General features: G+C 41.3%; 1 protein-coding gene across 2 annotated transcripts in view; it reads left to right on the forward strand.

Moving 5' to 3' along the window:
• Window positions 1–25,213, forward strand: part of LOC140713635 (N-acetyllactosaminide beta-1,6-N-acetylglucosaminyl-transferase-like) — a 66,505-nt gene that overhangs the window by 27,699 nt on the left and 13,593 nt on the right. Inside the window, exon 3 of one of the 2 annotated variants that reach the window (XM_073023998.1) lies at window positions 15,933–24,725. The exons of the other annotated variant lie outside the window; for it this stretch is intronic. Coding sequence (XP_072880099.1) covers window positions 15,933–16,180 — 248 coding nt within the window. The 3' untranslated portion in view covers window positions 16,181–24,725. Of the gene's footprint in view, window positions 1–15,932; window positions 24,726–25,213 lie in introns of those variants that run through there. 2 annotated transcript variants of the gene reach the window in all.

The raw sequence follows: 25,213 nt of genomic DNA on the forward strand, positions 1-25,213 counted from the left end.
CACCACTATTAACCAGCGGCCGATCAGAAAAGGCTCCCTTTATTCCCACTCTTTGCCTCCTGCCAATCAGCGAATGCTCAATCAATCCATGCTGGTATCTTTACTGTAACACCTTGGGGTCTTCCTTGTTAAGCAGCCGCATGTGCGGCACCTTGTAAAAGCCCTTCTGAAAATCCAACAGACCATCCACAGATTCTCCTTTGTCTACCCTGCTTGTTATTCCCTTAGAGAATTCTAACATATTTGTCGGGCAAGAGTTCCCTTTAAGGAAACTATGCTGACATTGGCCTACTTTATCATGCACCTCCAAGGACTCTGAAATCTCATCCTTAATAATGCACTCCAACACTTTCACAACCACTGGGGTCAGACTAACTGGCCGATAATTTCCTTTATTCAGTTTCCTTCCTTGCTTAAAGAATGGAATGACGTTAGCAATTTCCCAGTCCTCTGGAACCATTTCAGAATCCAGTGATTATTGAAACATCATTACTTATGCATCCACAAACTCTTAAGCTACCTCTTTCAGAACCCAGGGGTGTGCACCATCTGGTCCGGGAGACTTATCTACCTTCAGACCTTTTATTTTCACAAACTACTTCTTCGTATTAGCAAATGCTCTCACTTCTGCCTCCTGACACTCTCGTATTTCTGGGATACTGATACAAAATACTTGTTGTTTGTCTGCCATTTCTTACCCCCCCCCCATTACTACCTCTCCAGTGCAGTTTTCCAGCAGTCCGATTTCCACTCTTAACACACAAAACTGGGGGAGCTCAGCGAGCTAGGCCTCATCTATGGAAAAGAGTAAACTGTTGACATCTCATCAGGACTGGGGAAAACAGATGTTAGAGCAACATGGTGGCGGGGGAGAGGAAGAAATACAAGGTGATAGGTGAAATCGACAGAGGGGAAAGAGTGAAGTAAAGAGCTGGGAAGCTGATGGGTGAAAGAGATACAGGGCTGGAGAAGGGGGAATCTGACAGGAGAGGACAGAAGGCCAAGGAAGAAAGGGAATAGGCAGGAGCACCAGAGGGAGGTGATGGCCAGGTAAGGGGATAAGGTGAGAGAGGGAAATGGGAATGGGGACTGGTGAGGGGGCGGGCACGTTACCGTACGTTTGAGAAATTGATGTTCATGCTTCAGGTTAGAGGCTACCCAGTCGGAATACTAGGTGTTACTCATCCAACCTGAATGTGGCCTCATCATGACAATCGAGGAGGCCATGGACTGGCATGTTGGAATGGGAAGTAGAGTTGAAGTGGGTGGCCACTGGGAGATTCCACTTTTTCTGGTGGACAGAGTGTAGGGGCTCAAAGTGGTCTCCCAATCTACATCATGTCTCAGCGATATACAGGGGGCCACACCAGGAGCAACAGATACAGTGGATGACCCCAACAAACTCACAGATGAAGCATCGCCTCAGGTGGAAGGACTGTTTAGGTCACTGAATAGTAGTGAGGACGGAGGTATAGGAGCAAGTGTGGCACTTACTCAGCTTGCAAGGGTAAGTACTGGGAGGGATGAATGGACAAGGGAGTCGCGTCGGGGGAGAGATCTCTGCAGAAAGTGGTGGGCAGAGAAATGTGCTTGGTAGTGGGATTCCGCTGGAGATGGCAGAAGTTACGGAGAATTATGTGCTGGACATGGAGGCTACTGGGGTGGCAGATGAGGACAAGAGGAACCCTATCGCTGGTGGAGTGACAGGAGAATGGGCTGAGGGTAGATGTGCACGAAATGGAAGAGATGTGGGTGAGGGCAGCGTTGATGGTAGAGGAAGAAGAGCTCCTTTCTTTGAAGGAGGACATCTCATTAGTTCTGGTCCAAAACATCTCATTACTTCTTGGCCTGGAATGTTGACTGTTCACTCTTTTTCCATAGATGCTACCTGGTCTGCTGTGTTCCTCAAGCATTTTGTGTGTGTTGTTTAGATTTCCAGCATCTGCAGATTTTCCTGTCAATATGTACTCTTGCCTCTCTTTTACTCTTTTATATATCTGAAAAGCTTTTGGTATCCTCTTTGATATTGTTGTCTAGCTTGCCTTCATATTTCATCTTTTCACTCCTTAGTGTTTTTTTTAGTTGCCTTCTGTTGGTTTTTAAATGTTTATCAATCCTCTACCTTCCCACTAATTTTTGCTGTATTGTTTGCCCTCTGCTTTGCTTTTATGTTGCCTTTGATTTCCCTTGTCAGTCTCAATTGCCTCATCCTCCCTTTAGAATACTATTTCATCTTTGGGATGTATCTATCCCGTGCCTTCCGAATTGCCCCCAGAAACTCCAGCCATTGCCGTTTTGCTGTCATCCCTGCTAGTGTCCTCTTCCAATCAACTTTGGTCAACTCCTCTTTCATGCCTCTGTAATTCCCTTACTCCACTATAATACTGATACGTCTGACATTCTCTTCACTCTCTGGCCGCTGAGTGAATTCTATCATATTACGATCACTGTCTGCTAATGGTTCCTTTACTTTAAGCTCCCTAATCAAATCTGGTTCATTAAACAACACCCAATCCAGAACTGCCTTTCCCCTAGTGGGCTCAACCACAAGGTACTCTAAAAAGCCATCTTGTAGGTATTCTACAAATTCCCTCTCTTGGGATCCAGCACCAACTTGATTTTCCCAATCTACTTGCATATTGAAAGGAAATATGTGTCAACTTCAGAAGAACTTGCCCCATTCACACCCTCTCTTTACATCAGAGGCACAGCAGTGGAAACTGTGAGCAGTTTCAAACTCTTGGGAGTGCACTTCTTGCACAACCTCTGGTGGTCCCAGAGCACATACAGGAAAGCTCATAAACACCTCTGCTTTCTGAGGAGGCTGAAGAGAGCTGGACTCTATACTCATGTCCTGCTACACATGTACAACAGAGAGCATCCTAAAAATCTGCATCACTGCGTGATACGGAAACTCCACTGCATCAGACTGGAAGGTTCTACCATGATAGTCAAACTGCCCAATACAGCACTGGCACCAGCCTACCTGCCATCAAAGACATACTGTACATACAAAAATAGGCCAGTAATATCATGAAGGATCCCACCCACACTACTCATCCCATCAGGGAGGAGGCTACGTAGCATCTATACCAGTACCACAAGACTCAAAAGCAGTTACACAAGCAGAAAGGCTAATGAACACCTCTACCCACTAACCCACCCTCCACACCCCCAATCACCACCACTTTATCATTTGCTGGCAGTCACCTTACATACAGACATTCCTGTGCCTAACATCACTGTATGGACATACAGTCAATGTGTATCAGCTATTGTATATATTTAATGTTTTTTTTATTATTATTGTGTTTCTTATTTGATTGGGTTTTTTATGCTGCATCAGATCTGGAGTAATAATCATTTTGTTTTTCCTTTGCACTTGTGTATTGGAAATGACAATATAATCTTGAACATGTGTGCTACGGATAAGGACTGTTTACTTTGTGCTCTATGAGGACCGTTGTAGCAGAATATTGCAATGGCACAGCATAAAGTATGGCGCAATTGACTCATGCTGATGAAGGTTTCCCCGTTCAAGCTGGTCCCATTTGCCTGCATTTGGCACATAACAAGTTATTATGAAGAAATGGGATTTGGGAAGTTTTGCACTGTAGGTTAAACACGGGGATCTCCTTTGTAAGATTTGGATAAGGTATTACCATAGTTCATACATTGTAGTGGGCCCTTATTCTTCCAAAAAATGTTGGAGAATAACTTTTTTGATCCAAGGTTTCTTGCAGTGGGTCAGTAAGGTTGGCAAATTTTGAATCCTGTAAGGGAAACATTTTATATTTTTGTTAACTAAGGCTGACTGCCTACCAGTTGTATTTTGAGAAAGGTTGCAGGAAATTCATAGTGGGTCCTCGTGATTTGGAACAAGGACCCATTCATAACATGTTAATTTTAAAATTCTAGTCATTGCTCGCATAGCTGATGTTAAATGGGTAACAGTGAGATGGCATATCACCAGTTTGCCCATGGCAATCAGAAGCACACTACTGCTGAAACTAATAAGGAATGAGGAGACATGAGAAACTGCAGGTGTTGAAATCTGGAGGAAACAAACTAACTCCTGGAGAATTTGCTCCAGCAGCTGTCTCCTCTGAAAAGGGATTCTAAATGGGTGCTTGCACAGTTTTGCAAGTTTTTTTTTGTCTCTTATTGTCAGGCTAATCCTCCTCATTGTTCATGAGAAAGGAGGTTAATCTTCTCTTCACCTAACCTACTCCTAGATTGGTAGATGCATTGGGAAAACACACTAACAAGCGACAGTGAAAAGTTTGCTGCCAGTACAACGAGCAATGGAGTAGAGATTGGTCGTGACAAATCCAATTGGAAATGTTAAAACTATGAAATTAATTTACAGAAGAACATGCAATTTCATCAATAACATTAAAACAATATCCGAACTAAAGATGGTGCAAGTGAAAATAGTGGAGGAGGTGCCTTTGAATGCCAAACCCATCACCTTCTTCAGGTCTATCTCAAGCACGTCACCTACAGATGGTAGCTTAAAAGAATTCCTTCTCCTTGGCTCCCGCCCCACCACAACCAAGCTCCATTTTGACCACCTTTGAATGTTTGCCTCAGTTCAAATTTTACTTGATATGGCACTAGAGTTTTCACCATGAAAATGTTCCTGTTCCTTCTGCCACACGTACTCAGAGCAAATGATGAGGTCAGTGTCCAAACATACCTGCCAACAGCAACGTAATAGGAAAACTTGGTTTTATCATCTTTATGTTATTAATTTAAAAATATAACTGGAAAGACAAGCAGAATTAGGTTGATCAAATTCACAGTATATACCACTCTTCATTGCCATGAACAGTTGTGGAGGCCAAGTCATTGGGTATATTTAAATCGGGGATTGGTAGTTTTTTCCTTCGTAAGATCGTTAAGGGTAACAGGAATAAGGCAAGTGAATGTGGTTGCGAGGGAAAATGAATCCACCCATGATGGACTGGCAGAGAAAACTTGGTGGGCTGAATGGTCTAATTTTACTCCTAAGTCTTATGGTCTAGTATGGATTCACAGACTTCACTGAAAACCTGTACTCATTCTGAAACTATTTTCAATAATGTTTTGCTACATGGAACATATAATTTTTAATTTTTTTTTGAAATTATTACTGACAATGCTGAAATTTGTTGCCCATCCTTGAATGTAATTTCCACTATCTTCTTAAATCTTTGTAGTACTTGCAGAACACTTATGTGAGGAGATTCAGGAGTTTGACCTGGTAAAGATTAAGTTTGGCAACATGGCAATTCAGAAGGAATATCATAAGAGTGGAGGGTGGACTATGGAATAAAGGGAAAGAGATGGGGAATTAGAAGAAGGAGATAGGCAGGTCATCAGAGCAGTAGAGAAGCACTAAATGAAGGAAAACAAAGTGGAGTGGTTACAAAGTCAATGTTGATACCGTCAGGTTAGAGACTATCAAGGCAGAATATGAGCTGTTGTTCCTCCAACTTGCATTTGCCCGCAACATGACAGTAGGCTGTGGACAGACTTCAGTGAGAGCTGACACAGATTGGGAGGCTATTTTGTTATTCACCTTCCATCCTTCCACCACAACAGGCAGGATCTGCTGTTAGCCACCCATTTCAATTTCTCTTCCATTCTCGCACTGTCCACGGCCCCATCGAGCCCAGACACATATCTGTCTTGGTAATCTCCAACCTGACAGCATAAGCACCAATTTCTCTGACTTCCAGGAACTACTCCTCTCTGTTTTCCTTCCATCCCTCCCCTTTGTTCTACTTAATTCCTGTGACCACCTATACCCCTTATCTTCCTTTTCCCTGCCCTTAGAATCTACCCATTTCCTTCCTCTGATTCCCCACCTCCTTTCCTTTATTCCATGGTCTTTTCTTATGTTATTCTTTCTTCTCTAGTCCCTTGCCTCTTCCACCTGTCACCTCCTAGCTTCTTGCATCATTCCCTTTCATTTCCCCTTCTCCCACCCACAACTCTTTCCCCTTCTCCCACCCACAACTCTTTCCCTTCTCCCACCCACAACTCTTTCCCCTTCTCCCACCCACAACTCTTTCCCCTTCTCCCACCCACAACTCTTTCCCCTTCTCCCACCCACAACTCTTTCCCCTCTCACCTGGACTCGCCTATTATCTGCTAGCTTGTGCTTCTCCTCTCTTCCATCTCTGTATTCTGGCTTCTTCCCCTCCTTGCCAGTTTTGACACAAAATGTCGACTGTTCATTTCCCTCTATAGATGGTACCTGATCTATTAATTGCCTCCAGCATTTTGTATGTTGCTCAAGATTTCCAGTGTCTGCAGAATCTTTTTCTTTCGCCTTTTGACTTGGGTGGCCTCTGGATACACAAACACTCCAAATATTGAAAGAACAAATGTGCCTTTAATTATGTGTTTAGTGACAGGATAGCCAGTCTGGACACAAATAAGAGAAAATCTGCAGATTCTGAAAATCCAAGCAACACAAAATGCTGGAGGAACTCAGCAGGCCAGGCAGTGTCTATGGAAAAGAATCCTCTCCTATTAAGTTCCCCCTTCTCCAGCCCTGTAGCTAATTCACCAATCAACTTCCCAACTCTTTGCTTCACCCCTCCCCCTTCCAGTTTCACCTATCATGTTGTGTTTCTCACTCTCACGGCCACATTTTAACCTTTTAACTCTACTCGTCTTTTTTTCTCCAGTCCCGCTGAAGGGTGTCAGCTCGAAACGTCGACTGTACTCTTTTCTATAGATGCTGCCTGGACTGCTGAGGTCCTCCAGCATGTTATGAGTGTTGCTTGCCAGTCTGGACCTTGTACCTGGTCTTGTCCTTGGGGTTTCAATGTAGTTAGATCAGGATTAATGTACATCTGTTGTTTCTTTACAATTACACACTATCAGGATGTCCCATGATGAATGGCAGGTTTCAGTGAGAAACAATTAGAAATCAATTTAATCGCCTACTGTTAACTTTGTTCTTAAAAAGTACTCAGTTTCCTTGGGGAGGCTTTTCCATCCTTCCTCTTGGATCATCTGAAAAAAAAGACCTGTTATAACTATAGCTCCAAACTACTAGTAAGTCACAACATTTAGTGGCAAGTCTAGGATGCATTTATAACCCATAATGCACCTCCAGCAATCACACTTTGCATCTACCATTCTATCTCTCTTATTGATGAGTGACAAACCTGTGGTTAATCCACCTGCAACTATTATGTTAAGTCCCATTAAAAAATTTCAAAAAGATCATCCCTTAAGTGTTCAAATCGCTAAAGAGTATAGGCCTGTTATGCTTAATCTTTTGTCATAGACCAATTTCTGCAAACCCTATAATCAGTCTGATGAATCTCTGTTGAACTGGCACGATTGCAAGCATTTTCCTTCAGAGACTAGGCCTATGCACAATATTCCAGGTGTGTTCCTACCAGGATCTTATATAAATGTAGTACAACATCTTTACTGTTCTATTATAGCAGCATACCATAGTTTGCTGAATTGGTGGGGGAGAGTTTGTTGTTGATTCTTGAGTCGAAGTACTCGGGGGGGGGGGGGGGGGTGCAGACTTTTAACACCATAAATCAGTGAGTGTTTTTTTTAATTGTGTTAATCTCCTGTCCCACTGTGTGACACCTCTCTGCCCCTTTATTAGGGAGAAAGAGAACCTGTGGTATGTTGACTTATCGGATGAGCAATTAGTCTTTGTTGTACTACAGATCATAGTCTTTCTGGGGGGGGGTGCATTACTGTTGCTTGCTTAGTGAGTGGAGAGTAAGCGGGGAGTGGGAGGGTTGATGCTTTGTTGCTGTTTGGAGGGGGGTTTGGGGCTTGTTACGCATTCACTGTCACTCATTCTTTGGAGTACCCTTCAGTTTTGGTGGATGTCTGCATAGAACATGAATTTCAGGTTGTTTATTGTATACATTCTCTGATATTACAGTAAATGGAACTATTGAATTAGGGCAATAATATTCAGTGACTTGTGTGAAATGGCACCCTTTGAATATCATCCACTTTCAAAATCATGCTTTTTGTATAATGTCACGAATCCTGTGACAAGCTGAAAAGGACCAGCAGAAATGGAACACACCTGGAGTCTGGTTTACCATAAATTAAGGCTATATTTATTACTACTCAAATTAATAACATTAAAACCAGATAATACGATACAGGTTATAAACTATTTTATTTTTATTTATATATTAAAAAAATCTTCGTAAATGTGTGTGTGTGGATACAAAGATAATAGTCCCGGAGGTAGATATCAGTCTTATGGTGTCAGGGAAGGTTAGCAGTTCAGTTCACTTTGTGTTGCGTGGAGTTGAATTGATGGAGAGAGAGAGAGAGAGAGTTAATTGAGTTGGTTTAAGTTGGCAGCTTTAGTTGTTCTTGCTTCCAAAGTCTTTAGAGTCACTTCGTGTGAACCCCACACAGATGCAGATGAACAGAGTCCCTTCTAGGGAATGGTCTACTAACCCACGGCACGGGTTCACCACCAGCAGACCCCCACAGGCAAGCTCTTACCCACACTGGTAATCTCAGGTCAAAATTAATCGGTCCGTGGCCTCCACCCCCGTGGTGGTCTTAAACTCCACCTCTGGTTTCTTGGGTAGCTTCCGCAATTCTCCCGTGTCGTGTCTCCTCTGCTGTTATCAGACCAACAGCCTCAACTTTTTATAATCCATTCGAAATTCCAACCGTCCGTTAGCTCAACCGCTCTGGGCTGTTACCATGGTGACTTCCCAGCTCGTGTCTCAACTGGCGCTGTACTCTCTCTCAAAGTCACAATTAAGCGTTATCAAAACATCAGCATTTTTTTTAAGAGCGGGATAGGCAATCTGCAATGACATTGTCCGTACCCCTTAAGTGTCTAATCTCAATATCAAACTGCTATAAACACAGGCTCCAGTTTAATAAACGCCAATTTCGCTCTTTAATCTTATCTAAAAACACTAAAGGGTTGTGGTCAGTGTACATCACTAACGGCTTTTGTGCGGCACTGACATAAACCTCGAAATGTTGTAATGCAAAAATGAGGGACGGCAATTCTTTTTCTATTGTCGAGTAATTTTTCTGGTGCACATTACATTTTTTGGAAAAGTATGCCACTGGATGTTCAATACCATCATCTCCCCCCCTGTAATAGCACCACCCCTGCAGCTTCATCGCTAGCGTCCGTCGCTAGGGAGAACGGCTTTGTGAAGTCCGGTAGCTTTAGCACCGGATGGTGACACAAGATACCCTTTAACCTTTCGAACGCCTTTTGGCAACGCTCATCCCACACAAATCGTTCACTCTTTCTCAACAGTTTTCAGTGGAAGGACAATATCCGCAAAGTTCTTGCAAGATTTTCGATAATACCCCACCATACCTAAAAACCTTCTCAACGCTCTCTTACCCGTTGGAATGGGTACATCAGCGATAGCCTGAACTTCCCCTTTCACAGGAGCCAGGTGACCCTGACCCATCACGTAACCAAGATATGTGACCCTGGCATGACCAAACTCACTCTTGGCAAGGTTCACTGTCAGATTAGCTTTAGAGAGCCGGTCAAATAATTTCTCTACTGTTACAATGTGTTCCTCCCACATGTCGTTCCATACTACTAAATCGTCAGTATATGCCCCAGTATTCTTCAAGCCTTGAATCACAGAGTTTATTATACGTTGGAATGTCCCAGGGGCATTTTTCATCCTGAAAGGCATCACATTATACTCGTACAACCTTGAAGGGGTGACAAATGCCAATATCTCTCGAGCCCTATCAGTTAAGGGAACGCACCAGTACCCTTTTAGCAGGTCAATTTTTGTTAGGTACTTAGCCTTCCCCACCCTATCGATGCAGTCATCTATTCTGGGAATAGGGTATGTATCTGTTTTGGTTATTACATTGACCTTTCTATAATCTGTGCAAAATCTCATTGTCCCATCGGGCTTGGGAATTATCACGCACGGGGAAGCCCACGCAGAGGTCGATGGCCTGATAATACCATTGGCCAACATATATTCGATTTCCTGTTCCACTACTTTACTATGTTCTAAATTCATCCTGTAGGGGTGCTGTTTCACTGGATCAGCCTGCCCCACAATGACATCATGTGTAGCGATACTACACTGCCTCAGTGTATCTGGGAATAGATCAGAATGTTTGCCAATTTGCTCCTTTATCTGTTGTTGTTGCTTCAGTTCCAGGTGGTTAATTTTACTGTCCATGTTCTCCAAAACACTAGCATTCTTGAATTGAGCTGAAACCAGACACTGCTCATTACACTCCCCTGTTATCTCTGAGCTAGTCTTTGCAGCTGGGTCTTGTTTGGTCGTGACCCCAACTGATACGGATTAAGAGTCAAAATAAGGTTTGATTAGGTTCACATGCACTAATTGAGTGGCCTTCCTTCTTCCAGGTGTCCTGATAACATAGTTCAGCTCATCAATTTTCCTCATTATTTCGTAAGGTCCACTAAATTGAGCCTGGAGAGGGTTATTCTCCAAGGGAAACAAAACCAAAACCTTATCTCCAACCTCATAGCTTTGCTCCCTCGCCTGCCTGTCATACCAGCGCTTCATATCAGCCTGGGAGTCGTGGAGATTTTGTTTCGTAAGGTCACAAGCCCTGCTCAGCCTGTCTCAAAACTCTAAGACATAATCCAATAACCCAATTTGCACTTCCTTCTGAGACCATTGCTCTGTCAGTAAGGTCAAGGGTCCTCGAGGCCTATGACCGAACACAAGTTCAAACAGACTGAACCCCAATGATTCCTGGATCGAATCTCTTATTGCAAATAGGAGTAAAGGTATGCTCTCATTCCAGTGTTTTTCGTTTTCCATACAGCACATTTTAATCATGGTTTTGAGGGTAGAATGAAACCTCTCTATCGCTCCCTGGGATTGGGGATGGTATGCCGTGGACAAAATTTGTTTTGCTCTCAGTTCCGTAACCATCTGTTGAAATACACCTGATGTAAAATTACTGCCCTGATACGATTGTATCTCCTTGGGCAGACCCACTAAGGTGAAGAACTTAATAAGTGCCTTCACCACTGTTTTAGCCTTTAGGTTCCTGAGGGGTATTGCACATAATGGTTAACAAGTATAGGTGGCCACTTGCAGTCTTTGGCAGTCTCTCAAACTCCCTCTGTTTCTTTGCCTCTGCAGCCTCAAACTTAAGTGTCTCCATTCTTAATTGTTCTAGTCATAACAGGGTCTCCTCATCACCTATCGGAAACTGCTGTAGCGATTCCTCCTCAAATAACTCTTTCCCAACACAATATTCAGCTATTTTCCTCCGAATTCCTGCCTTTGTCATACTCCTCTGTATGTTTCCATTTTTTAGCAATGTCACATAGAATTTCCTTTCTGGCTGTCCTCAAAAACCAGAGTAGGGTTCTCTATAAATTCAATAGCCTGCATTTCTGCTGTTTTCCACACACAGATTAATTACAAGGGATTTCCCCAATTAAGACAAGCCCCTACAATTTTGAAAATTGGCTCCAACCAAATTTGTTCAGAACCCGGACGCAGACCCCAATTTTGTCACGAATCACGTGACAAGTTGAAAAGGACCAGCCGAAATGGAACACACCTGGAGTCTGGTTTACCATAAATTAAGACTATATTTATTACTACTATGAATTACTATCATTAAAACCGGATAATATGATACCGTTTATAAACTATTTTTTATATATATATCTATCTCCATCTCCGTAAATGTGTGTGTGGATACAAAAATAATAGTCCCGGAGGTAGATATCAGTCTTACAGTGTCAGGTAAGTTTAAGCAGTTCAGTTCACTTTGTGTTGTGTCGAGTTGAATTGATGGAGAGAGAGAGAGAGAGAGAGAGAGAGAGTTAATTGAGTTGATGTTTAAGTTGGCAGCTTTAGTTGTTCTTGCTTCCGAAGTCTTTAGAGTCACTTCGTGTGAACCCCACACAGACACAGAAGGGGCTCTGTCCATCTAGGGAACGGTCTACTAACCCACGGCACGGGTTCACCACCAGCAGACCCCCACAGGCAAGCTCTTACCCACACTGGTAATCACAGGTCGAAATTAATCGGTCCGTGGCCTCCACCCCCGTGGTGGTCTTAAACTCCACCAGTAGTTTCTCGGGTAGCTTCCGCAATTCTCCCATGGTGTGTCTCCTCTGCCGTTATCAGACCAAAAGCCTCAACTTTTTATAATCCATTCAAAATTCCAACCGTCCATTAGCTCAACCGCTCTGGGCTGTTACCATGGTGACTTCCCAGCTCGTGTCTCAACTGGCGCTGTACTCTCTCTCTCAAAGTCACAATTAAGTTATCAAAACCAAGTCAGAGTCCTCTCTCTCTTGTTTAACTGCCTCCTTGTTCATTAGACTGCTGGATTTTCTAGCAGTTTCTCACCTGCGTGACAATACACACTTTTGATTTAATATAGGATGACATTCTCTTCCACACAAAAGGTTTCTCTCCCTCACTACACATAGTACCCAGATAATATATAGTGGCCACTACATTAGGTACACCTATACACCTGCTTGTTCAGTGGGAGCCATTGCAATTCGCATGGAAATCTGAGGCACCATATACACTCAGTGACCCCTTTATTAAGTATATCTGCTTGTTCATTCAAATAACTGATCAGCCAGTCATGTGGCAGCAACTCAGTACTTAAAAGCATACAGACATGGCCAAGTTGTTCAGACCAAACATCAGAATGTTACAACAGTGTGGTGTGCAGGAGGACACCTGAATGGAACCTTGACGTGGATGGACTACAGCAGCAGAAGACCATGAGCATAAGCTCAGTGGCCACTTTATTTGGTACAGGAGGTACCTCATAAGGTGGCCACAGAGTATTTTACCTCATCACTAGGTGGCGCTCCTCCAACACAAGTATCTATCTTCATGTGTAAAGAGAGCTTGTTGAAACAAGCTTCACAAATAACGATTTAATGAAGAAGTTTGTAGATTTGCCTACCTTCAGATAAGCTTATTGCATCTTATTTTAATAAGATGTGTTTCAACTTCAGATTCTAGCACATGCACACACCGACATCTGGAAAACATGAATGTTATATTTAGTGTTAACTGCCAGACTGCAACAGGAGACTACATTTTGCCATGATCATTAACCAAACCCATTGAAATGAATGTGACGAATTGCATGAATAATGACAATTGAGTTTGTCATGAAGCTGAGATTTTTTCAATACATGAGAGGTGAGCAAAATGTCAAATGAGAGAGCCTTGTGGCATGTGGCAGAGGATGTGGAGTTCCTTCCCTGAAAAGACACTGGTGAACAAGATGGTAGCTGATGTGGTAGTATCAAATTTACTATTACTGGAACTACCTCTAGCTCCAATTTAATTTATGAAAGGAAAGCACTCTGGAAAGATCTGTTAAAACGTTGTGGCACTGTAACTGACAGAGTGGATCAGAGCAAATCCATGGATGTGATGCATTCTGACTTTCGTTAGATAAGGTACAAATTACAAAGAAAGACACGAATTACGAGCAGAAGCAGAACCAGACCACTTGGTACCTCAAGGCCTTTTTGCTGTTTCATAGGGTCATAGATGATCTGATGCACAAGGTCATTATGCAAAATTCAAGCAAACAGGATTGGAGGCAATATTCTTACATGGATTAGTATAGACTATAGATTGACCGCTTTCTAGGAGGAGGCAGTGCAGGAATTGGCACTGTTTCTTCTCTCTCAGTGATGTGGGTAAAGAGCCAAAATATAAGATCTCTTTGTGTGTATTGTGATGATATAGAGATGTTTCAGAAGAATGTAATTGGGCTTTGGATGGGTGTTTATGTTCAGAGTTAAAGACTGGTTGCTGAATATTTTTCTATACACCATCCTGTATATACCCTACATCTGATGTGACCTTATGAAATGATGGAGCAATATGGCTTGCACCTGCTTTCAATTCTATGTTCTTTCTTGGGCCATTGACCTAGAGATTTGAAGCTCATGGAATTGAATGAGTCTGGGATATTGAGCCAGTGTCAGTAATGGTGACTGCCATACAGGGTTTCAAAGGTTTTAATGGTGCATTTAATGTTAGAGAAAGGTATGCAATATACATCCTGAAAAACTTTTTCTTCGCAACCACCCACAAAAAAGAGGAGTGCCCCCAAAGAATGAATGACAGTTAAATGTTAGAACCTCAGTCCCCCCACCCCCCCAGGTTCCCTCCCGTGCGTAAGAGGCAGCAAGCAACAGTCCACCCCTTCCACCACCGGCAAAATAAAAGCTTCAGCACCTTTCACCGAGCAGTTAAGTATGAGCAAAGCAACAGCAAAGACGTAGACTTGCAGTTACCCCAAAGACCTCATTGTTCAATCGTTCACCCAGCATTCCACATACCACAGGGTAGGTCGGTCTCTCCCCCTCCCTCCCCCCCCCACCCCCACTCTTCCTCTCTCTCCCCACTCCCTCTCAACAGCAAAGACGTAGACTTGCAGTTACCCCAAAGACCTCATCGTTCAATCGTTCTCCCAGCATTCCACATACCACAGGGTAGGTCGGTCTCTCCCCCTCCCTCCCCCCCACCCCCCACCCCCACTCTTCCTCTCTCTCCCCCCTCCCTCTCAACAGCAAAGACGTAGACTTGCAGTTACCCCAAAGACCTCATTGTTCAATCGTTCACCCAGCATTCCACATACCACAGGGTAGGTCGGTCTCTCCCCCTCCCTCCCCCCCACCCCCACTCTTCCTCTCTCTCCCCCCTCCCTCTCAACAGCAAAGACGTAGACTTGCAGTTACCCCAAAGACCTCATCGTTCAATCGTTCTCCCAGCATTCCACATACCACAGGGTAGGTCAGTCTCTCCCCCCTCCCCCACTCTTCCTCTCTCAACCCCCTCCCCCTCAAGGGAGAAAGGGGTGTCTCTGTTTCACAGCAAGAGGAGAGACATAACAAACAACTTGCTGGATTACAATGTTAAAAGTCCGTTGCGTCATTTTTTCCGAGCTCTGTGCCCAAAGATCTCTGGTCTCTGGGCACACAGCCTTAGATCTTCCATCTCCAACAACACACCGATCTCCTGCCCAGACGCTGATCTTCGATCCTCCCGTCTCCAGAGCCATGAGATCTCGGCCCTCTGAAGGTGAGCTGAGCTCTTAGGCCGAGCCCTTGATGTGCCAAACAACGGCCAGTTGTGAAACCCTGAGAGCGGGTCCCATTCCCGCAAAGAACCGTAGTCAGTGTGTAACTCCAGGTCAGGGTCTTCAAAAGAACCCTGAAAGGGAAAAATAGAGATATTAAAGATGGAAATAGAGCTGTTTCCGAAGATGCAAGCAAAGGAGTCGCTGTTAGGTGCCATTAATCCTTCGAAGTGCTACACAATTCTTCTGCGCCGTTGGCACGGCCTGTGGAGAAGCTAGGGCTGGACCACACAGTATGAATGAAATTTTAAATAATTTAACATTGCTTATGCTTTCACAGTCATTAACTAACAATGAATTTTTGAAAGATGTGATGTACTAACAACAGTATACAGTAAACCCGTATTGGTGTTGGCATGCAGTCAATACTAATCTTAAAGCAATGCACATTTTCAGGGGTTAAAATATGGAATATCATGAAGTTTCTAACACAGGCATTCAGCCATTTCCTGTTTCTAACCTAACACTTTTTCTTTGACTCTCAAGCAGCCTCTTGTACACATCATCAGCATGTCTAACGAAATTTGAAAAGCTTGTATCGCTTTGCAATGAGCTTGAGTTTTGAGCAGGACCAGTGGACTTTTATAAAAGTCCTCATTCCTTGCAATGATATTGTACCTTACAGAAAATAGAGATCTTCCTTTTTTACTACTGTCCGGTGCATCACTCATGGGTGATGGATTTCTCAGTTGGGGATCAATAGCGATTAATTTTTAAACCAAGGCAGTATGATTGTAATGCCTCTGCTGACACAATGTATAAATTAAGATGCTTTTTCTCATCTGTTTTGTTTCCCTCAGGTCATTATGTTCGCGGCATCTGTGTGTATGGGTTGGGAGACCTGGAGTGGCTGGTTCAGAGCGACGGCTTATTTGCAAACAAATTTGAAGCTGACAACCACCCCCTGGTGGCACAGTGTTTGGAGCGGTGGTTAAGACGAAAAACATTATCTCTGTCCGAAGTACCTATTCAACAAGAATGGCATATTCAAAACAACAAGTGTTTCTTTGACATTGAAGGCAACAGCTGCAGTACCACTTCATTGTGATGTGGAGATCCTTGATGATCTAACAATTAAAATAGTATTTATTTATCTTAAAATATGTAACTACAGTCATCCCTCAGTATCCGCGGGGGATTGGTTCCTGGACCCTCTGCAGATACCAAAATCCACGGATGCTCAAGTCCCTTATATAAAATGGAGTAGTAATCTAATCCATATCTACGCACATCCTCCCGTATACTTTAAATCATCTCTAGATTATTTATAATACTTAATACAATGTAAATGCTATGTAAATAGTTGTTATACTGTATTGTTTAGGGAATAATGACAAGAAAAAAAAGTCTGTACATGTTCAGTACAGATGCAACCATTGTAGCTCTTCTGGAAACACTGATGCTGCCTCGGCATCAGCCAATGCCGAATCTCCCGTGATCTTTAAGTTCTTGAGGCTGTAGCACTTTACATAGCTAGCTAGCCATCCCTTACTAGCCTTAAATTCCTTCCTCTCGCTCACAACACAGGACGCGAGGCGAACAATGCTCAAACAACGAGTGCTGGAGAGAGACTGATCTGTGAAATGGCGGGAGGCTACAGTAGGGTATGCCTACACATCACTCGCATGGATTCAGCGTAGTGCTCAGCGCATGGCAAATTCAAGTTTTGCTTTTTGGAACTTTCTGGAAATTTTTTTCCCCTGAATATTTTCAATCCGCAGTTGGTTGAATCCGCAGATTCGGAGGGCCAACTGTACCTATCCATCAGTTAAGTAGTTTCTCAACTACATTTACATTTCCTTTACAGAATGTATGTAATCATCTGGTCTTTGTATTTTATTGGAAGTTTTATATTTTTATCCCCAATTTTTTTTTTAGTTGCTTTGCTGAACATCATCTATAAATGAAAAGAAGGAATAGCCTCCCAGCTAACTCGAGTGCTGCTATGTAATCACTTACTTTAAAAACATGTAGAGGAGAAGTAACCTGGAGTTTTTGCTCTCTTTTCCCTTCCCTTCCGTGGTACTACCCTCGGTTTGCCAAACAAGGGAACAACGTGCAAGGAGTTGGATGTTCATAAGTGGCTTACATATTGAAATTATTTTTCTCTGAGTTATGAGATTCTTCACACTTATCGTAATGAAAGTTGTGAATTTGTGTAAATAGGTAACTTGACATATTTTATTAGTAGAAATCAGGGCATTCTTTTTTTTAAAGGAAGTTCTACTAGTTACTGAGACTACATCCACACTAGACCAGATAATTTTGAAAACGCTGGTTTTGCGTAAAAACGATAGGCGTCCACACCAAGCGTTTTTGAAAATACCTCCGTCCACATTAAAACGGGTATTTATTTGGATGAATCTCCTACTGGGCATGCGCAGGACACATTTACAGAAAACAAGCAACACATGTTTGGTGTCGAATCTCGCTGTGAAAGTCCGTGCTTGTGCAGTTGTAGACTAGAAAAACTTAAAAGGAAATTGCCAAACGACGGACAGCTGTTAGCTCTTGCACAGGAGGACTTAAAACTTTAAAAAAAACAAATACTGGAGCATATGGAGGCAAACGACACGGACAGTATGACCCGGCTGATGACAAACATTGAAAAACTGACGAACTCTGTTGCATTAATAAAGCACCTTGTTAAATGTATAAAGCATGTCTTCATCAGAATTATCTTGTATTTCCATACAATGTTGCATTAGGCTGTTACACATCTATTGTCAGAGAAGTACTTGCATAAACAGGTAAACCACCTTCATACAAGCAAGGACAGAAAACGGCAAAGTGAGTATACTTATTTATTCAGGAAGTTATAGGTCAAAGTATCTGATGAGTACATTTCTAACTCTTCTGGTGTCAGTCTCACTGTTCTGAAATTGTTAGGTTGTTCCAGCAAGTCACGACAGCGTTTTTTAGAAATCTCTGGTTACCCCCGTTCACACTGCTCTGCCCAATCGCCATTTTCAAATTTACACACTCTGGAGTGCATTTTAGAAAAGCTCTGTTTTCAGGGGAGGAAAACGCTGTTTCAGTGTGGACGGAGAGTCAAAACGAAGAGAAAATGCTTCGGTTACGGATTTATCCGGTCTAGTGCAGACATGGCCTGAGACTAAAGGATCTGATTTTAAGCCCTTCCAAATTTTTATGAATGTGCTGACTGTGAAATGTTTGTAGGGATTGAGAAAATCAGAGCTAATACTGATTAAAAGTAAACATTACGGGTAAAGAGCACACACATTAATATATCTTAAATAACACCATTTAACATTGATAAATAACTCGAGGCTGTTCACAGAAGAATAATTAAAAATAGGTATTGAGCCGAGGATAAGTAAATTACAAAGTAGGTTTAGTTGGAAATGGGTTTTCAGATTGGTCTCAAACATCGAGCAAAAAGGTGGAGATTTAAATCTGGTGCAAATGCAGATAGTTGAAGCCTTAAACCATCAGTGAGGCAAAGGAAGTGTGAGTGGCAGAATAAGGTAGAGCAGGAAGGACATGGATTTATGTAAGTGAATTGGAACTGCGTGAGAGAGGATATTTCTGAGATTTGGTGGGGGGGAGCTAAGAATGGATTTTAAATCAAGAGGGGGACTGGAAATCAGTGTAGATTACAAAGGACCAAAGAAATGAGTAAGCAGAATGTAATGCAGGATCAGATTGAGACAGTAACGTTTTTGGATATTTTTGAAATTTTAAAAAGTGCAAATGTGCTGCAGAAAACATAGGTGAATTTTGTTGTCAATACAGTGTTGAAAGTAATGTTGAGTAAATCGCAGATTTAGAGCAGCTTGTCTTAATCTTTAGTCATGGCCAAAATAAAACGTGATGCATTTTACTTATGGTCACTGTAATTGTAATGTGGAAAGCTTAACAAAAAAGAGAATGGGTATTGTATCCAGTTCAACAAGAATGGAATGTCACTGGAGAAAAGGTGAGTGGAATTGTATTTGCAATTGCAGTACTAGTGTTGATGAGCCATTTCTAAGTGAGTACTTGGCTGACTCCAGCATGTGATTGGTACTTGTCTTAGTTCCAGAGTCAACTTGGGCCTTGAATTCTAATTTATTTGAAGTTCACAGATGATAGAATTTTTGGAGCTGTTGACAGTGTGGAGAGTGGTGTCGGTGATACCAATGTGATGGAGAAATGGCAGATGGAGTTTAATCCTGATAAATGTGAGATGATTCATTTTGGAGGTACTGATGAGGCCAGGACATGGTCCTCGGAAGTATTGAGGACCATAGCAGCCATGGTGTGTGGATCCAAAAATTTGTGAAGGTGGCAATGAAGATAGATAATGTGGCCAAGAAGGCATGATCGATTCCGTCATTCATTAGTTTGAGCACCAAATGCGAAAGGCAGATTATTCTCCAACTTTAAAAAAAAACCTTGCTCAGATCTCAGCTGAAGTACTGCATTCTGGTGTGTTCGTCACACTATAGAAAAGATGTGATAACACTGGAGATCGACCAGCATATCCTCCGGAATGAGGTGAGGTTAGGGCCTCTGTTGGTCTGAGCTGACCATGGATATTGTGTCCTACCTACCTAGATATGTAAGCCTGGGCAGTACAATATGGAGAGGAAGCTATTGCCCATGTAGCAAGCTCCCCCTCTCCTCACAACTGATGAACCCAAAGGAATGGCAGAGACTGACACAGTTTGGCACCAGCAGCATCGCAGGAGTTGCCAATCAGCATTGAATTCAATCTAGGACTGCCTTAGGGACTCCAGCTCCGGATTTTTCCCTGAGGGTTTACTCTTGAAGTCTTCCCCATGAGTGGGTATAGCTGCAAGGCAGTGGAGGTTTGAGATCAGAGTTTTCCTTCTAGTTGAGCTGCCAACCACGGCTGATGAGCTCCATCTGCCCAAAGCAACTGGTTTTAAGGTGCCAGTAACCCGCCTTCGCCCCTTCCTCCTGTCAGTAGAAACTACTCCCACTGGGCTTAGTGGCTAAGCCACATGTGAAGACCAGGAGCTGGACTCGGTTGCTATTTGAAGCGTACACCATTGGGAACATCAGAATCAGGTTTATTATTACCAGCATGTGTTGTGAAATTAATTGGTAGTGGAAACTTGTCCCCATTACCACCCCCGGCTATGACAGCCTTACGGAATCTGGAATGGGGCATTGTAATTGTGAGGACTTAGTCTTGGTGAAGGATTCCAGCCCAAAACATAGTCCTCTCCATGGACTCTGCTTGGCCTTCGGAGTTCATCCTGAACTATTTGTGTGTGTGTTCCTGGAGAGGATAGTTCTGGTTTTCCTGGAGCAGAGGTTAAGAGGGAATGTGACTGTGGTGCAGTAAAATATTAAGTAGGGTATAAATAGAATAGGCTACCAGAATCTTCTCCTTATCAGAGGTGAATAAAACAAGAGGATGTAAATGAAGGGTAAAGTGTAAGTGAGATCTGAGAGGAGCCTTTTTTCATTCGGAGCAAGAGTGGGGAACCAGAGTAATTGACAGCATTTCAGAGCTGTTTAGATAAGAATTTGAATGGTATAGGTTTAGAGTACTATAGGCTAAGTGCTGGAAGATGGAATTCATTCAGAAGAGTGTAAGCTAGTTGGTGTGAATGTGGTTAGTTTAACAGGCTCTTACTGTGCTATACAACTGTTCTATTACAAAATGACCAGCGAAACAACTTTTGCAGCGGTGCTGCTGTTTCTAAAGTAAACATGGAATTATAGCATAGGAAATCAGTGAAATGAATAAGGAACATTTTTGTTGGGGAAAAAAATTCCACAGTCTGAAAGTTAGGTATAATATGTACCAGACTTAAACGGTATAAGGAATAATATTGAAATTTTGTGTGTTTTCCATATTTGGTAATTAAATCCATATTAATTGTATGCTGTGCATATTACACTAAGATGGAGCAAATATTAACATTTAACATACACTATGGTAAATTGTTCTTAACAAAAATGATTTATTTGTTTCTTGTTATATTGTTTGGAATCCAGAAATTAATATTGCTGATAGTTAGTTTTATATCTCTGTGTCTGCTACTTTTATGCAAGTTCTAGCTCATTTATTTTGAGTTAATATTTTTGATAAAATCAGGGACAAGGAAGTGCTAAGTGGTGAGCTGGTAGCATTTCCAAAATGAAATGGATAAAACAATACTATAAAAGAACCAATAACTACCCCAAAGTTTTATGATTTTGTAAAACACCAGTATTAAAATAATATAGATTGGAAAATTGAAGTGTGCAGAAGAACCCAAAAAAGAAACTTTCATTCTTTAGTTTTGAAAAAACTGAAGTTACCTGTGTTTCCTGGGGGTGCTACCCCCTTGGTTCCAATATTCCAATTATGGGCTAAATGTACTTTCAAAATTGGTCGGATTGCACTTCAATTATTAGTCTACTACATTCACTTTTAAACCATATTATCTTGCAGTTATTGGCATTTTCAAAATAGTTTTATTTTGTAATAGTCCGTGAAAATCAATTCAGATTGCAATATTTACCAAGTATGGTGTATTAATCTTATAAATTGATATATTTGTGTGACTGTAAAGGATATTCAGAAGCCAAATAGCAAACCTCTGTGTCACTAAAGTTAGTATTGTATTTGGTATTTTACCTCAACCTTTTGCTTTTGCTTTGTGTTCAGCTCCCTGAAGTGTTATGAAGAACACAATAGCTCCTTTTGGTTCCTGTTTATATTCAGCTGGATTTTTTTTAATTGCAGTATATGTAGTTTGTGGGCAAATATTTTAATAGGAAAGCTGTTGAATGGTAATATGCCCAGGCAGCCTAAAGTTCTTAAATTATTGTGATTCCACATTTTTGAAGATGTTGCACATAATAAAGTGAAATGGATATTTTTTTTTTAAAGTTGCACAAGATATTTAATGTTAGAAATAAAAGGCCTGGACTACAAAAAAAAAGGCAAGTCGTTACAACATTTGCAGCTGGAGTATTGTGTTCAAGTTTGGTATCACAGTGAGAAAGGATGTTAAGTTCTTGGAGAGGATGCAAATATTTAAAAATATGCCATGAGGGATTTAAATAAGTATATTAGAGGAGCTAGTGTCCTTGCAGCAGAGAACGTTGAGAACAGATTTGATGCTATTTCAGAATCCCCGAGGAGTTTTGACAGTATAGCAAGGCAAACACTATTCTATTGCACAAAAGAGCCCGCAACCACAGGTTGTGAGAAATGGATCTAGGAATGGGCTGCTGGTTACTTTGAACATGCTTGGCCTTCCATCATACATGTCTGGTTCTGTACCATGTTTCCTCTTTACTACATGATCTCTGATTCCATTACTTCATTCCAAATATTGATACTGAACTCAAAAATACTCAGTAACTAAAAGTCCACAGCTCGGGGACAGAGAATTTCATTACTGAGTGAAGATATTGGGTATTTGTCATCTCATTCCTTATTGGCCAGCCTCATATTTTGAGATGTGACCCCTGGATCTACACTTTCCAGCCTAGGAAATGGCTCATTTGTGATCCACCACTCCAATTCCCTTTAGAATCTTTTCCACCACCCCCCCCCCCCATGAAATTACCTCCTCTTTGGTTATACCATCCTTTCATAGTCTCTCTTCATAGCATTAGTTCTTCATCCCCAATAATCTATCCAGCGAGTTTATCCTACACTATCTCAAAGCTAACTATTTTTACCTAGTTATAATGCTTTGAAAAGAACAGGAGGCATCTTAAAAAGCCTTCTCATATAGTGATAACTGAACTGGAACAGGCTGCCAGGAAGAAGTCTGTAACATTCAAAGGGAAAATTGAATAAATATTTGGGATACACAAGAGACTGATGAGGAAATAGCAGCAGAACTTAATTGATTTCACATCTCTTTGAAGGCATGAGAAGGGACCCTATGATTTTTATCCTGTAGCTGCAAGTATATTCACTCTTCTGCACTCCAAATAATTCCAATGAAAACTAATGGCTGTTTCTAAATGGTCAAAGAAAATGCCTTAAAATTGATTGAAGTAAAAGTGACTCATGCAGTTTGCTGTTGGTAAGAAAATTGTTTAGTGATTCTGTGTTCACCAGGATATGATTAGCTTACACTGTGTGTATAATTGGAATTAACAATATAAGTGTGGGATTATCTTTGATCAAAATAGCATACTGAATGAGGGATTAACTATTGTGGTTGCATATTATGAAAGCTTACTACCTACTAGACATATTCACTTCCTTGTGCACATTACTGCATGAGAATGTGGGAACATAAATGTTTTAGCATTTTGTAATTCCATAGTTGAACTGCTTTTCAAATGTCCATCAATTGTTCAAAAATTATCCTGGATTTGTGCCTGGTTTTTGTGTGAACCTTATTGATAAAATACTTGATGTCAAAATTTACAATGGCATTTGTGAACTTGTTGCTTTGTAATTGGATCCTGCAGCTATTGCTTGTGCGATGGTAACTCAGAGTTGGACCTCTGAGTTACTCAGCCCGTGTCAATCTAACTTTGCTGCCAAATACAGTGAACTTAAAAAGAAATTCTTCCATCGCTCTGCAGGAGGTCCCATGGCATGGAGGCCACGGAGGAGCATAATTTCTAATATGCAATCAGTGCAATGCATTGTGCTTGTTATGTTGCTCAATCAGGACAGAAACAATCTCTCGCCATGACAGATGTGACAAGAAAACATTGTGTCATAGGAGCTGAGTCAATGATTGGTTAATTATAGCCTTTCTTATTAATTAGCCTCATATCCTGACTAATGTTTCATTTTTGTTTTGTAATTCCTTGTTAAGAAATAGGAGTTTACATTTAAAGATTGAAGGTATCGGGACCATGTTTAAAAGTTTCACGTCTTGGTTCACTCACTGTTGGAACCTGCCTGACTATAAAGGTTCTATAACTAGCCAGCTGATAAACTGTAAAGGTGATAAAGCTTAAGATTATTCTTTTATTCTATTTTTTTAATAAAAATTATGAATTTTCTTCCCCTGGTCAGGAGTGCCGTATAGAATCTGTGCTCTGTGGAGCACTGCAGGGTAGGTACCAATGTATGTGGATTTGCACTATGTAGTTGTGTCAATATGCAAACCAAATAACTTATCGTTTGATCAAGGGGAACAATGTATAACCTTCATATTTTTGTGCAATATCTAAATGCTTCTAAATCATGGCTTAAATATTTCCATTCAAATTGCTTTCAAAACAAAATGTGCAGAACCTGTTTGTATCCAACCTCAAGTCCTTCTTACTCAAGTATTACCATAGCTGTTATTTGAATGCTACGGTTTGGTATCTATAGATTGAGAGATTGTATGAAGTTCCATTTTGGGTCTTGTACTGAAAATTATAATTCAAGCTTCTGCCACTATGTCGTGTAATATGTGTACTATGTTGTCTAATTTGTGTAAACCTCTGCAGTGAAATCAATAAGCAGGTGCTGCTGATTAAGTGGAGCTGATTGTATAATGTAAAATCTTCTATATTTTGATAATTGTATATTCTTAAAGAATCTGAAATATTACTGTACTGTGATATCAGGTTTGCTCACCTATGAAGACCTTTATTTTGTTCACATTGCACTGTTAAAATATATCTAAAATAAAAGTTCGCACTTGATTTTCCATTAATTTAGTTTCTATGAATTTACTATAAGGAAAGCCTCTTAATTATTCTTTATAAGCCACATGAGATTCCTCATGCTTTAAGTGACTTGCTGCCATTCTGTGATTTGATGTGAGTTTGGCAGATTAATGACAATGCTACATACTATTTACATATGCTGGTTTACTTTGCTTATTGGGGATGATGGGAGTGTGGGCATTTTGTATATTGTTTCCTTGCATATTTGCAATAGATGCTTGTACAAATATAGGCAAGCATCTGCCTTCATAGTGATTCATTGAAAAACAACAGCAGCATATGCTTGAAATGTCAATTTTTTAAAAAATGATTGTTCAGATTGCCAGTTTCCATAGAGAGAAACAATGAGGGTCAGTGGACCTGCAGAACCAGTTTATGCTATAACTTTTGTTTCTACCTTTCTTGAGTATTTCAAGCAACTTCCTGGCTTTAATTTAGAAATATTATTTAAGTTTAGTTCCTTTTGCACTGAGAA

Source organism: Hemitrygon akajei, chromosome 20, assembly GCF_048418815.1.
Source record: "Hemitrygon akajei chromosome 20, sHemAka1.3, whole genome shotgun sequence".
NCBI lineage: Eukaryota > Metazoa > Chordata > Chondrichthyes > Myliobatiformes > Dasyatidae > Hemitrygon > Hemitrygon akajei.